At 36.3% G+C, this 14,428-nt stretch overlaps 1 protein-coding gene across 1 annotated transcript in view; it reads left to right on the top strand.

Annotated features, from left to right (window-relative positions):
• The window catches only part of LOC137638421 (branched-chain alpha-ketoacid dehydrogenase kinase-like), a 323,487-nt gene extending 312,524 nt beyond the window's left edge, over nt 1–10,963 (top strand). The window contains exon 9 of the mRNA XM_068370483.1: nt 9,006–10,963. Within this exon, the coding sequence (XP_068226584.1) occupies nt 9,006–9,150 (145 nt within the window). The 3' untranslated portion in view covers nt 9,151–10,963. The remainder of the gene's footprint in view (nt 1–9,005) is intronic.
• Nucleotides 10,964–14,428: the final 3,465 nt, after the last annotated feature.

The raw sequence follows: 14,428 nt of genomic DNA, 5'->3' as shown, positions 1-14,428 counted from the left end.
CCATCAACAGAGCTTTAATCTCACGAGATCGAAAAGCTAAACTAGTTAGGTTAGCCTCAGGAAAACAGGAATGAGGAAGTTCAAGTTTTTCATTACTGTTTACTGTCAAAAACATCAGCCAAAAGGGTTGCCTTTTCCTTTGGACAGTGAGTGACTGAGCCATCTGATTTAAGTAAAGGAGGAACTGTTGCATCTACACCAAAGGGTGCAGATTTAAGGGTAGACCACCATTTATGTTCCTGAGTTGTACCAGAAAGGGTTTCTTTTATGGTTAAATTGTACTCCTTTTCAGTTGAGGCATAAACTCTCTGAGCAAAAGCTCGAAGCTGAGTATAGTTGTTCCAAGTCAAATCTGATCTGTTACCCTTCCAAAGGTGATAGGCCTCCTGCTTCTCCAAATAAGCACGTCTGCAATCATCATTGAACCACGGTTTGTCCTTCACTCGGTACCTTAGCACGCAAGAAGGGATACGCCTATCAATTATGTTGACTAGATTCTCATTCAAAGGGACAACAGGATCTACACTATATAATTGTGACCAATTCAAGTACAAAAGATCATGCAAAATTCCATTCCAGTCTGCTTGGGATTTCATATAAATTTTACAAGAATATTATATATCAGGGGACAGGCTGCTCAGTCTTCACTAATAATGAAATCAAGGCATGATCAGATGTCCCGACTGGAGAACCAACTTTACTAGTTATAACGCCAGGGGAGTCAGTGTATACGAGGTCCAAGCAATTACCAGACCTGTGAGTAGCTTCATTTATGATTTGCTCACAGCCTGATTCAGAGGCAAAGTCTAAAGCTCTTAAGCCATGACAATTGGTAGGAGAGATAGAACTTAACCACTCCCTATGGTGAGCATTAAAATCACCAACAAAGACAAAAGAAGCCTTTCTATCATCTTCTTGTGTCTTAGCCATAATGGTAAGAAGACAATCGAAGATTCCGGTAGATCGAACACAAATAAAAGTTGTTATGCCTGCCACAAACTTTTATTACCTGAATCTCATGACATCCACATTGATAGCAGGACTTATGAGAAGCAGGGTACTCGGTCCTAATATACACCGCCATTCCCCTGGCCCCAGGGATGGCATCACGTTTCAACATTATTGGCTTCTTAAAACCAGTTATAAGGAGCTCAGATGAGTGCCTCATATTAGAAACCAAAGTTTCTGAGCACAAAAGAATATCATACTGTCTGGACGCAACTGTAAGGTCTTGGATATTTGCATGAAGACCACGAATATTGCAATACAGAAGACTACATTAACGAAATCTAGGATGTACTGGTCCCGGGTTTCGCTCAATGTCTCCAGACAGCATAAGAATTAATAAAAATAAAAAAGAGACATCATACTTAAAAATTAGATTAACAAGAATTATAACAAAAACAATATGTACACATTTATAAATAAAGTGATTGATGATACCCATAGACTATAGTAAAAAGTCAGAAAAACTTGTCAAAATGGAGGAGCTGATACACCATGCAAGGCTAAATACCCTTCAGGATAGCCACTTCAACTGAAGGGAGGACAGTAAGGATGGTTTTGAGAAGAAAAAAAAAAGTCAGAAAAAGGAAAAGACAACCTCTTGATAAACCACCAGGCATCCATGGCCCTTCTATTAAGCCTGCCCAACACACCATTTCAAAAAAACAAGAGGAAGAAAAAAAAAATAATAAGATAGAAGTGTGTGCCCGAGTGTACCCTCAAGCAAGAGAACTCTAACCCAAGGCAGTGGAAGACCATGGTACAGAGGCCATGGCACTACCCAAGACTAGAGAACAATGGTTTAATTTTGGAGTGTCCTTCTCCTAGAAGAGCTGCTTACCATAGCTAAAGAGTCTCTTCTACCCTTACCAAGAGGAAAGTACACTGAACAAATTGCAGTACAGTAATTAGCCCCTAATGCCTAATGGAGGCCTCAGCTAAGACATGCTTCTGGCAAGAACGTCGAGCCACTGCAAAGTCATATGCATCACACTGAAGTGTGTGAAGCAAGGACTTTGTCAGGACCTTAAAAAGAGGCTCCTCGGCGTAGACCAACGAAGTCATCTCCGCCATCGTGGCTGAGTTGATGGATCTACTCAGCCTGACTCTTGCATCGTATTCTGTCTTAATAAGTGAGTCCGGTAGTCTGGGGAGTTGTTCACTGAACTGTGCGGTGGCACAGTCTGGGTTCAATTTCCCTGCCGTGAAAGTAGGCGGGGCGTCAATCCAGCATTCTTGGTCTCCCGAGAACAATAGGGAAGTCAGGTCCGTTTCTTTAAGTTGCGGCATGGGCGTGTCCTCCATAGCCGCTTGCAGAGTAAGGTCTACTACCTTGGTGGTGCATGGTGTAGGGGTTTGCTCCTCTACCACGAACATGGTATGTGCACCTTTATGAGGGGTTAACTTTGTGTTAACACAATCCCACTCATTCAGGGTCCGACCCAGGCGGACTGAGCTTGCTCTTTTGGGAAGATAACTGTTTCCATGGGAATCTTATCTACCCTTATTAGCGCATCCTCTGTCAGGCGCGCGCAACCAGGGAAGGGGAATTGTAAACCCGGCGGGTAGAATTCAAAGTCCTCTACCGGACGGGTACCACATCCTTCAATAGTTAGCATGCCCTCGGAGAACGGCGCATGAAGAGCCAATCGCCACGGGTTGTTCTTTACGAACGCCGGGAGCTTTGACGCGTCCGGGACCACAAACTGTTGTTGTTGTGGTAGCCCCGGATCGCAAGAGATTCTCATTCAGGTTTTCCTGATTTTGCAGTCTCTGGGCTAAAGTGTCCATCGACTGCAGGCAATCGGCAATTGATCCAATCTGAGATTGGACTATATTCCCCATCCTCTCCATGAACTGGCTCGAGAAGGCTACTGGATCGAAAGCCAGTTCCGGCGACTTCCCCTTTGAGCTCTTTTGCTCTCGACCTTTTAGGTGGCGGATTAGCCCTTGCTGAGTCCGTCAGCATCTTAGAAGCTGAGGATGGTCTGGTGGGAAGAGGTTTAGGTAATTTAGAATGCTTGCGAGTTTTGCCTAGAGCCTTCTTCACATGTTTTATTTTTGGGGCTACTGAGCATGACTTGTCCCTAGCCATGACATTCCCAGTAAACCCCCGGAAAGAAGAGACAGAGGAAGAGTTAGACTGCGCCGGACTAAGAAAAGGAATCATAGACCAGACGCTGTCTGGCTCACTTACCTCCCTACCTCGTCCGGTCGAGTCGACGACCATTGGTTCAACATCCAAATTGATAGCGGCTACATCCTCCAAAACATCATCGCCTAGTCCCTCCAAATCTTCAGGGAGGACTTGAGTTTCTTCTCTAATCCTGGCGATAATTGGAGCCGCTACATCTGCTGCTACCGCCGCTGACATCTTGGCGTTGGGGTAGAGTAGGGTGCACATCTCCTCCGCCAGAATATACGTCTTCTTAGCCTTTACATTACGGCCAAAGCCACCGACCCAGGTCTTGAGGGTCGCCAGGGAAGTGCTCTTGATGGCTTGAGTGGTCTGAAAGAGACATTCCCGTTAGAACTTAAACTATAAAAGGGATTTTGGTTGAGGAAAAATTCAGTTGCAAATTCCAGTATGTACAATAAATATTTCCAACATTTCCAATATGTTCAATAAAGGGATTTCGACAAAGAAAAAAAAATTTAATACCAAATTTCCAATATGTACAATAATTATTTCCAACATTTCCAATAAATTCAATAATTATTTTTAGAGGAAGGGATGTAGTACATACCGAGTCACTCGTAAGGTCGGAGACCAGAGCGTAACAAATCTTGCATCCTTCCGGATGCCAAACCAGAAGATCGGCCACCTGGACCGCACACCTGGCATGAGAGCAGCAGACCTCATGCCCGCACGATTGCTGCAATACAGCAGTGCATGCTGTCTCCTGACAGCGTAGCACCTGTAAGATAATTTGATAAATGAGTTTCGAATTAGATTGCGCCAGGAGATCCGGCGATATATATACAGGTATTGCTCGACTTACGACTGAGATAGGGACCGAGAGATGAGTCGTAAGTCGAGTTGGCCGTATGTCGAACTAGAAAAGTGAAGTTTCCGTAGATTTATTTTGATACGTTATGATTCGGCAATCTGGATCATATTTTGTCAATATTTTCTTACTGTCTTTCATAGGAGATATCATATGCTCTATAAATGCATTATTGTATTCATCAATTTTGGAAGCATTTCACAATCGAGTACAGTATTGTAGTTCAATATTAAGCCTTTATATTTCATTAGACATTACTGTGTTTAATTGTGGTTTATTAAAGAACGTTTATATTTTATTTTTCAATTTCTTGAGCATATCAATAATCAACAAATACTTTTAATTTACTTTCGGTTGGCATCAGCTGATCTCAAGGTCACGCTGCTGTATTACTATTATGAGCACATACAGTATATATAGTGCGAATAACACTGATTTATATGATTTTCTTGACATTCGAAATTTCTTCATAATGCATATTACATCAGCGCCAATATGTTATAGGGTATCACATTTTCCATACAGTTCGTTTATAGACCTTATTATTAGTTATAAAAGGAATATTCTCTCTCTCTCTCTCTCTCTCTCTCTCTGTATTTTGTTTTTAATTCAGTTGTACAGTATCTTCATATTTTTTTTTGAAAATTATTTAAAAATTCTATATATCATTATTCGATGTTTCGATTATGGGAATAGTAACGCATCGGAAGGAAATCACTTGATTTGCCTCTCGCCTTCCGCCAGAAATATGACGTCATCAGACTTTTTTTTTCTTAAATTTACGGTAAGTTGTACTAATCTTATAACTAATGATACAGACCACTAAAACACTTGATATCGTTACTGGGTGTTTCGATGATGGGAATGCTGTAATAAGATTACTCGGTAACAATGAAAGGAAATCATTCGGTTTGTCAGCGCGCTTCCGCCAGATACATGACGTCACAAGTCACGTGACGTACAGTAATCTCTACGAAGAATGACTTGCAATATATGTAAATTAATTTTCTTTGTTTCTCGCAAGAAATGAAAAGAAAATACTAACTTAACAAAAAAAAAAATTTTATTTTTATAATGTAAAAGGAAATATATTATTTTCAAGAAAATATTTGCCCTATTAGTATATTTTCTTTAGATAAACATCGATCCATTATCAGAGATTAAAAAAGTAGCGTACAGTCAAATTTACGCTACGTAGTACTCATGACAACCGATACAGACCCTCAAAATACTTTGTATCGTTATTTAATATTTTGATAATGGAAATACTAATATTAATCGTTAGCCTATTGGAAGGAAATCACTGTATTGCCCGGAAGCTTTCCGCCGGTGATGTGACGTCACCAGACATAATATGAACTCGACAGATATTAAAACTTTTCTTAATATATTTTTAACTGAGAATAGATACTGAATATTAACAATAAAAGAAAATAATAATTTACCAAGATAAATCAGTTTATATGTATACAAGAAAATAGATTATTTTCAAGGAAATATTCGTCCTATTTCCGATAAACTTGTGACGTCATCACCCTGAAAAAATGGTCGTAAAGTCGAATAGTCGTATGTCGCATAGGTCGTAAGTCGAGCAATACCTGTAGTTAAATAAAGTCCGCTGTGCAGAGCTTAGCGGGATTGCATGCTGACTTAATAACTATAAAATAATCATTTGCAATGGTATTCTATATGTTGTTTTCTTTCCTCCGTCATTTAACCCTTTTACCCCCAAAAGGACGTACTGGTACGTTTCACAAAACTCATCCCTTTACAGTACCCCCATGGACGTACCGGTACGTCCTTGCAAAAAACTGCTATTTAAATTTTTTTTTGCATATTTTTGATAATTTTTTTTGAGAAACTTCAGGCATTTTCCAAGAGAATGAGACCAACCTGACCTCTCTATAACGAAAATTAAGGCGGTTAGAGCAATTTAGAAAAAAATTACTGCAAAATGTGCTTGAAAAAAAATAACCCTTGGGGGTTAAGGATTGGAAATTTCCAAATAGCCTGGGGGTAAAAGGGTTAATGTCTTTCAAGAAATTGTTATTATAAATATCTGGAACGGTTGGAAACAATGGTTGGATTAACCTTGAACCAGTCCGTCGAACCCCGGAGCGAAGAATTTTCATATGAAACTTTTCTCAGCCTTCTGTACCCCTACCGGAGTGGGATGTATGAAGAAAGGTTAGGGACGAGCGTAACAGGAACAACCATCCAGAGTTCCGGTGGCAACGGAATGCATTGTATATATAAAAATGAACTAAATAATGATGACAAGGAGGTACAAAGAAAAAAGAATATAGGGATACCAATATATCGCCGGAATACTTGGATGGAAGTATGGATTCCAATCGTGTGAATCCGGCCCGAAAATAATAATATAAATTAAGTAAACACTAAGCTCCGTCTGAGACCCTCTTCCCGGGGCAACCATCCGTAAAAATCCTTATATAAATATGGGATAAACTTATAAGATCAAAACAGGGTAGATTACCTGAATCCGATTAAAGAATCATAGCTACTAACTTATAGATATGATTCTCAAGTCATCCCGGTCCTCCCGGGGCGGAAGGATAGCGAGGATGGAATTCCAGGGAAAGGGGTGGAGGTGGGGGGTGCGAGGTACTAAGGGAGGTGCATACTCAGTCCCGCGCGTCTGGTGGCCAACCATGACGAGCCGAGGAGAGAGCGCTACCCACATTGACGCACGGAGCGTGTGAGCCAGGCCTCTATCTCGGATGTCTTCCCACTCTCTCTAACAGAATGTGACTCAAGCCTACTTCCCGAGGTAGGGTGTGGCGAATAGTCCTGTAGGGGGAGGGGGACAACCAAGGAGAGAGGCTGGCTCGAGATCAGGTGACCACTGTGGTTGGTCGGGTGGGACAACCCTCCGAGACACAATGGAAATACCCGATGAGGCGGTAGGCCTATGGCTTCCCGACTAAAGCATGCAGAATAAATAAAATAAAAACTTCTTGACATATGTATTTTACAGTAAAATAGGCTATAACGACATGAAGTGAGTAAAAAAAAAGGGGGGGGGGGGGAATAGAGGAACACAGCGTGATACAAGCGTATAGCTTAACCCTCCATAATGGGTAATTTGTTGACCTGGTCAGGAAGACTAAACTGCTCTAAACAATAACTAGCCCTCCAAAATTGGGTATAATGCCGACCTGGTCAGGTAGTACAATGATTTAAGGATAACATCCTATATAAAGTAAAACGTGTTCCGATTCCCCGCATAATACTCAATAGGAACATCCTAACCTAGATATAAAATGCGTATATCGAAGGGGAAGCTCATGGTGTAGGCTACCTTCCGAAGCCGAGTACTGCCCGGTCGGGTAGGCTAACCAAATGAACGCCAAAATAGCCTAAATAATACTCAAACGTTAATAAACTACAATAACCATGCTAAAACACTGTATAAGGTGTCTAGAGCTAAATAAACTAGACTACAATTAGTATGAGGAACTAATTGGAAGTCGTAAACAACATGGAGCTCTCGGAGGTAGCGACACCAAAATGGCTGCCGAATATGCCCGTGAGGGAAGGCATCACACAAAGCCGCTGAGGCTAAAATTAACAATATTATTAATTTTGTGTGTGTCGCTACCTAGAATTATCAAAACAGATAATTACAATATTTAACTTGGGAGTAGGGATCTCCAAAACGTCAGGCATCTTTGAAAACACTATCACAAGAAGCTACGAAAACAAACGAGTGTGGATATCACGGTGCTAGAAAAGGAATGAGGGAAGAAGCGTGGGTAGTGGTAGTGGTGGTGGTGAGGGGGGGGGGAGTAGCCGTAGTAGCGGGCAGTAGTCGGATGTGGAACGGCAACTCGTAGTATCGGGGGATATTGAGGAAGAAGACTAATTGGTAAAGGACCTCTGGTAGTGGTTCTAACACGCCCCAGTTACTATACCAACACCCTATAAGGGTGAGCGAGCTGGGTATATTCCTGGCGTTCCATGCAACTTTTTCTTTGGTATATCTAGCAGTCTTTATACCCTAGTTGGAAGAGCAAGATGCTATAAACCCAAGGGATGCAATAGGGAAAAATAGTCCCGTGAGAAAAGGAAATAAGTAAACGATATAAGAAGTTATGAAAAATTAAAATAGAATATTTTAAAAGCATTAGCAACATCAAAACAGATATTTGATATAAACTATAATAGGACTTATGTAAGCCTGTTCAATATTAAAACATTTGTTTGTAAGTTTGAACTTTTGAAGTTCTACTGATTCAACTACCCGATTAGGATCATTCCACAACTTGGTCACAGCTGGAATAAAATTTCTAGAGTACTGTGTAGTATTGAGCCTCATGATATAGAAGGCCTGACTCTAGAATCAACTGCATACCTAGTATTACAAACAGGATGGAACTATCTGAGAAGATCTGAGTGTAAAGGCTGGTCAGAATTATAAAAAATCTTATGCAACATGCATAATGAACTAATTGAACGACAGTGCCAGAGATTAATATCTAGATCAGGAATAAGAAATTTAATAGACTGTAAAGTCCTGTCCAACAACTTGAGATGAGAATCAGCAGCTATATAAAGTTTGAGGTAATGTATTCCATAGAAAGAAATAAATAACACACCTTCACACACAAAAAGATGGATGATTCAAGGGAAAAAGATTTATCAGAAGATGAGGCTTAACAGAGAAAATATGGTAGATTGAAGCTCATCTGTTAATGCTACAGAGTTTCACAATGATGTAAAGGTACATGTAGTGTTGGGTAGCCTGTGCCAAGTTGACAGCAGTTCAATAGTATTTACTTTTTCCATCACTTTTGGGACATTAGGGGTCTGTGCAGTATTGGGAGGTGTTGTATCTTCCTGAAGTGTAAATTGTGTAATACTTTACTGTAACATAAGTAAGAGGCTGGTGTTTATGGAATAGGCATATATATATTTGCAATGTTTATTTTTAAAGGAAAGCTATACATTAACGTTATGTATTCTAAACAGATTTGGATTTGGGTTGCCCACATCACGGGCTTATGCAGACTTCATGGGAGGCAGTTTGGAGATTCAAGCTATGCAGGGTATAGGAACTGATGTTTATCTTCGACTAAGACATATCAATTCTCCAGAAACATCATTTAGGATTTAATTTGCTTTTTTTATTATGTGCACAAAATCATAGCACAAAGGTGAGTTTGTTATAATAACTCTTGTTTACTCACCTTTCAGAAATTACTAAAAGCACTGAAGTGTGTACTGAAGATGTTCAGTGTTTACTGTTCTAATTGTAGTGATATTCTTTGTGTCCTCAGTGTACTGTATTGAAGCTCTCAAAAACAACAAGAAGGTTGAGGTAGAAGTGACTAAAGAATGGCATTTAAATGGCACTCTAATCATGTGTACTGATTCCATTTTTAGTATGTACTGTTTTCATTCAAATCTGAAGACATTCAAATGGCTTCCATCGCCAACTATATGTTAATATATTACAAGGGTTTTGGTGTACGAATAATGTAATGTCTGAATTGTATCTTGTTTCAAATGTTTTTAAGTATAGATAGCAGGGAATATCATTAATTTAGGTTTTTTGAAATCTCTTTATGAATTATGTTTGGAAGCTTTACATGCTATAAGAACTTTACCATTGTTCCCATTAATAAATTTTGGTCTTGGACATGTATCCTAATGACTATGGGTTCACATTGCATCTAGGACAAAATATAAAATAATGTTTAATATATACCTGTATGTTTAGTTTTCTATGTAGATTTAGTTGGTGGAAGGTAATCAAAGTTTAGATGGGTAACATTTTATAGATAATTGGTAGTATTTGAATCATTAGCTAATTGTGAGCTCATTAGGCTTTCTTCAAGTGAGTTTTCTTATAAGAGAACTTGTGAATATTGAATAGGTTGAGTTTCATAATGAAAATAAATACCATTCGACTGGGAAATTTTATGTTTAATTTAAATTTTATTCAAAATATGAAGACATTTTTTGAATCTCTCAAGTGTGAGTACAAATTTTGAAAAGAATAGTATATAATTATTGTTTCATGTGGATTGTTTATGTGAATTCTTTATGTAACTCTTTAGGATGAATGTTTTTTAGAAAATCTCATTTTATCTTGAACGGTTTCCTTAAACTATGTACAGTAACCCTCCACCATACAAATGTTTAACTGAAGACCTTCCACCAATATGAATGTGTGCAAAAATTATAATTGAAATAAGATGTTGCATAAAAGCTGAAAACTATTGCTGAATTTCAAATTACATGGCTAGGTAGTAGGTTAGTTCTACTCACTGGTGCTAGGTAAGGCTGTGGATAACCTAATAAAATAAGGAATTTTGGAATATTTTAGTTTTTTTTAAATCATTGATGAAAAACACATCACCACACACACACACACACACACACACAGTGTGAGTGAAATTTCTTGAAATGTAAACGTAAATTCTTTCAGTTTGTAAGGTCATGAAATATCTGTGCATACACTTTTTACAAATTGCTAAAATTTCGAATTTTTTATTTCATAACTCCTATACTTACAGCCTTTCGTTAATATCACCCTTTAAAGTATTAAATAAATCAAACTATTAATTGAATGATACTTTGAAATAATTTAAAATGAATACATATACTATATAAATCAATGAAATATTAATTCACATTTACAGCAGAACATTTAAATATTTTTCTTGTGTCCTCTCAAATACACAGGTAATCTGATCTGTTGGCAATGTTCTTGTATATTTGCTTCATTTAAAGGCCTAAGAGGCAATCCCTTTTTAATGCATTTACTGTACTTACTTAAGTATTAAAGAATATTACAGTATTTGTAAAGTAATATGTACAATACTACACTATTCACTATTGTTACGATAGTAGTTACTATTCACCATTGTCGCGATGGTAGTTACTTGCGTAGCTATCAAATGTTTGACAACATAGGCTAGTTACTTATTTTTAACAAAATAGGAGAAATACAGTGTTAAAGTCTAGCCAAACATGCGGGCATTGCATCCCTAAAAGGCAATATGTTATGAAACTGGTGGCCTATGTTGTAATGTCCCTGACTGGTGATCTCAATCTGGTTCATATAGTGCCAACTCTGTGAACTAACCTAATGCTTGGCATGCAATTTAAAATTCAGCCCTGGTTTTTATTTCATCACTTTTAGTTAATATTTTTGTGCAATTTCATATTGGCATGAGAGTATAAGTTCAACATTCCTTTGGCGTTGAGTTAAGGCTATTATTGAAGATATCAGATGAGCCAAGAAATGGGTTTAGATCCGAATTTACCATTAGTTGATAGTTTGCGTTGGGGTACTTTTTTTATATTTATGAATGAATATTGTTCAAGTAAATTGTATGTATTTTAGTCAAGTTCTTTAATAGATTTCCTATACTTTAAAATATGGATTTTATTTTATAATGATTCTAAGGATATTTTACCCTTGCATGTAAAATATTTATGTAATTATTTGAATGATTTTGCATTTAAAAACCCCATTTTTTTTTAAATTAAAGAATCCTCAAACTTTTATGCTGTCTATGAAGATACATGATGTTTTATTAATTTTATAGTTTTTGCTTAACTTTGTGAAAATTTATTCTTGGATATATAGCCATGACATATGTTTATACGTTGGGGAGTCACAAAACTGAAATTAGGCTTTACGTTAGCTATACGTATTTTATATTTGTTTGAACGTTAATGGTTTTGTTGAACTGATTAATGGTACCATATTTATTTATTTTTAAAAATCTGTCCAGCTACAGATTCTGGAAATGCCAGTGTCTGGTTAAAGTACCTAACAATAAAGACATAGATAATATGGAATGAATGAAGTGTACAGATGAGAATTAGCCCTCCGAGTCTTGGTATATTACCATTTTTACTCTCGGATTTGGGCTCCATATGTTCCAAGTGGAGGCCTTTGAACATTGTTTTTTATTTTTCAGAATATTCCATTTTAATATAACATATCTATTACAATTTGTAAATTTTGAGAGGTCATTATCTGCATATAGAATGTAACTAGCTATGAGAGGAATAGAATTATAGAAACGCAAAATATTTTTGTTTTTAGTGATAAAAAAGGCAAGCCTAATAGGCACTTTTATACTGTAATTCTAATGCCTGAAGGCTTTTGTTCCTATTCATGCTGTAAATCATTGGACAATTTTGCTTCCTATTTATAGCAATTTTGTAAATTTTACAATTTCCTAACAAATATTTTCGAAATACTCTACAGTATATTGAAACTGTAAAAATTATGCAGAATATAAACTTTTGAATTCTATTTGTCATAGTACCAATAAATAACTGACTGATTTTTTAAGGATTGAACCTTGTTAGGAACTTTGGTGTAAGGTATGACTGTCCACTAACCTATGGGGAATGCAGGAATAAAATGCTGCAATGTATTTGGTTATTATGTACAATACTATTTAGTCCAAATGTAGAGAATTCATTTATGGCTGGTTACATATTATATGATTTAAAAGTAACATTTCCTATAAAAATAAAAGGAATATTTTGACAGTGGGCGCTAATATATACCAATTGGAACGTAATACAGATTAGCACTTAATTTGAGTGTTGAGATGTCTTTGGGTGTAAAATTTGAATATTGATTGTAAACCTGAGTGGGTCAGTGCATTTTCCATTGTGTTGTGTTTAATAACTAGTACTCTAAAATTCCAAAAATACAAATTTGTAGTTCAACAAACATGATTCGTACAGTATTACCTCTTGTAAAGAAACTTTAGAACATATTTTTACAAAAGTTAGAATAGTGAGAATGTTATTTTATATTTTCAAGTGTTTACTGTACATGGCTCTGTATTTGAGTGTTTCACACATAGCAACATTCCAGTCATCATCTTGAAGGTTTTTGTAAGTACTGTATTCACAAAGTTAATTTGATTTTAAGAATAGAAGAATGCAACACTAAAAACAACCTTGGACAAATATTCAGAAAAACTATACTGTACACAAATTTTCCAGAAAAGTACATTGGTAACCCTCCTTACTTATGCAATCAGTCACCAGCTATCTTTCCAGAGAAAAAGTTAATTTAAAATATTGAATACAGTAACACAAAAGTTAGTTGACAACTCCTTACCTTCTCTCACCCTTGAATTGTTAGTTACACGATAAACATTATATGAGGATGCATATAAAATGCAGTGATAACTCTATCCACAATAGATAGGACATGAAATAGGAACTCGGTCAATAACAGTTTTGACAAATTTAACTCTTGTTGGATTGTAGTGTTCATCATAAAATGTATAGCACAATGAAATTACATCATCTTGTCTGTGAAGACAGCATCCTTTTTTGAACCTTTAATTTTGGATCTTTGTGTGCCGAGTAACAGTAATCAACTCAGCACTGACTGTTAAATGTTTTGTTGTAACTTCTAATTCCAACCAACTACAAAAATAGTGTCAAACACAAATCACTTAAAGAAATATTTGTCCAATCTTCCATATTTCCAGTTTTATCAGATCAGTCAGGATTAGGTTACAGTACAATATTTGTAATTTACTAGATTAAAACGACTAATGATTTTGGTGCAGCCCTGTGGGAGTTTATATTATTGACTGTAATCTATTTGAATTACTAAATGAGAATACTGTACAGTAGATTATGATAATCATATACATTGCCTCTTGAAGTACATTTAATTTTCTTGCTGAACCTTGGAAATGATTGGAGTGTATAGGATAAGATCAGAAAATGATTTTGAAGTTTGTTATTATGATGATAAAGTAAGTGAATTGGAATGAAGATTGACGATAGGATAATGTCCATAAGATTACTTATGGAATTGAAACAATCATAAGATCAGACTAGAATACTGTGTTTGTTTGTATAATATTATGGTAAATGAATTGGAATAAAGATTAGAAAATAGAATAATTTTTGTAGGTTTTATAAAAAAAAATGATGTAATCATAGCTTCATTGTCTCATCATCAGTATAAAGATTTATTGGAATTAGGTGTAAGAAATATATATATACATATATATATATATATATATATATATATATATATATATATATATATATATATATATATATATATATATATATATACAGTATATATATATATCTTTATTGGCAGTTGCAAACATCAAAACTTACTTTATACCATTGCATTTGACAAAATTTATTATAAAATAATGAAGATAATGTAAACCTTACAAATTAAATAGTAGTTTCTCTCTATATCTTTATATAAGATCTCTAACGAATTTACTCGCTTAATTAAGATATTTTGTAATATTTGTGATCCTTGAATTTTTAACAATCTCAAATTTTGTTGGTTCCATTTCTATCCAGAATTAGATACATCTGTGTAACAAATGGTTACCAGATGGCCATCCCTCATGACCTATTTTTTGTGT

Source organism: Palaemon carinicauda, chromosome 3 (assembly GCF_036898095.1).
Source record: "Palaemon carinicauda isolate YSFRI2023 chromosome 3, ASM3689809v2, whole genome shotgun sequence".
Classification (NCBI taxonomy): Eukaryota; Metazoa; Arthropoda; class Malacostraca; order Decapoda; family Palaemonidae; genus Palaemon; species Palaemon carinicauda.
This window is presented reverse-complemented; position numbering and strand designations above follow the sequence as displayed.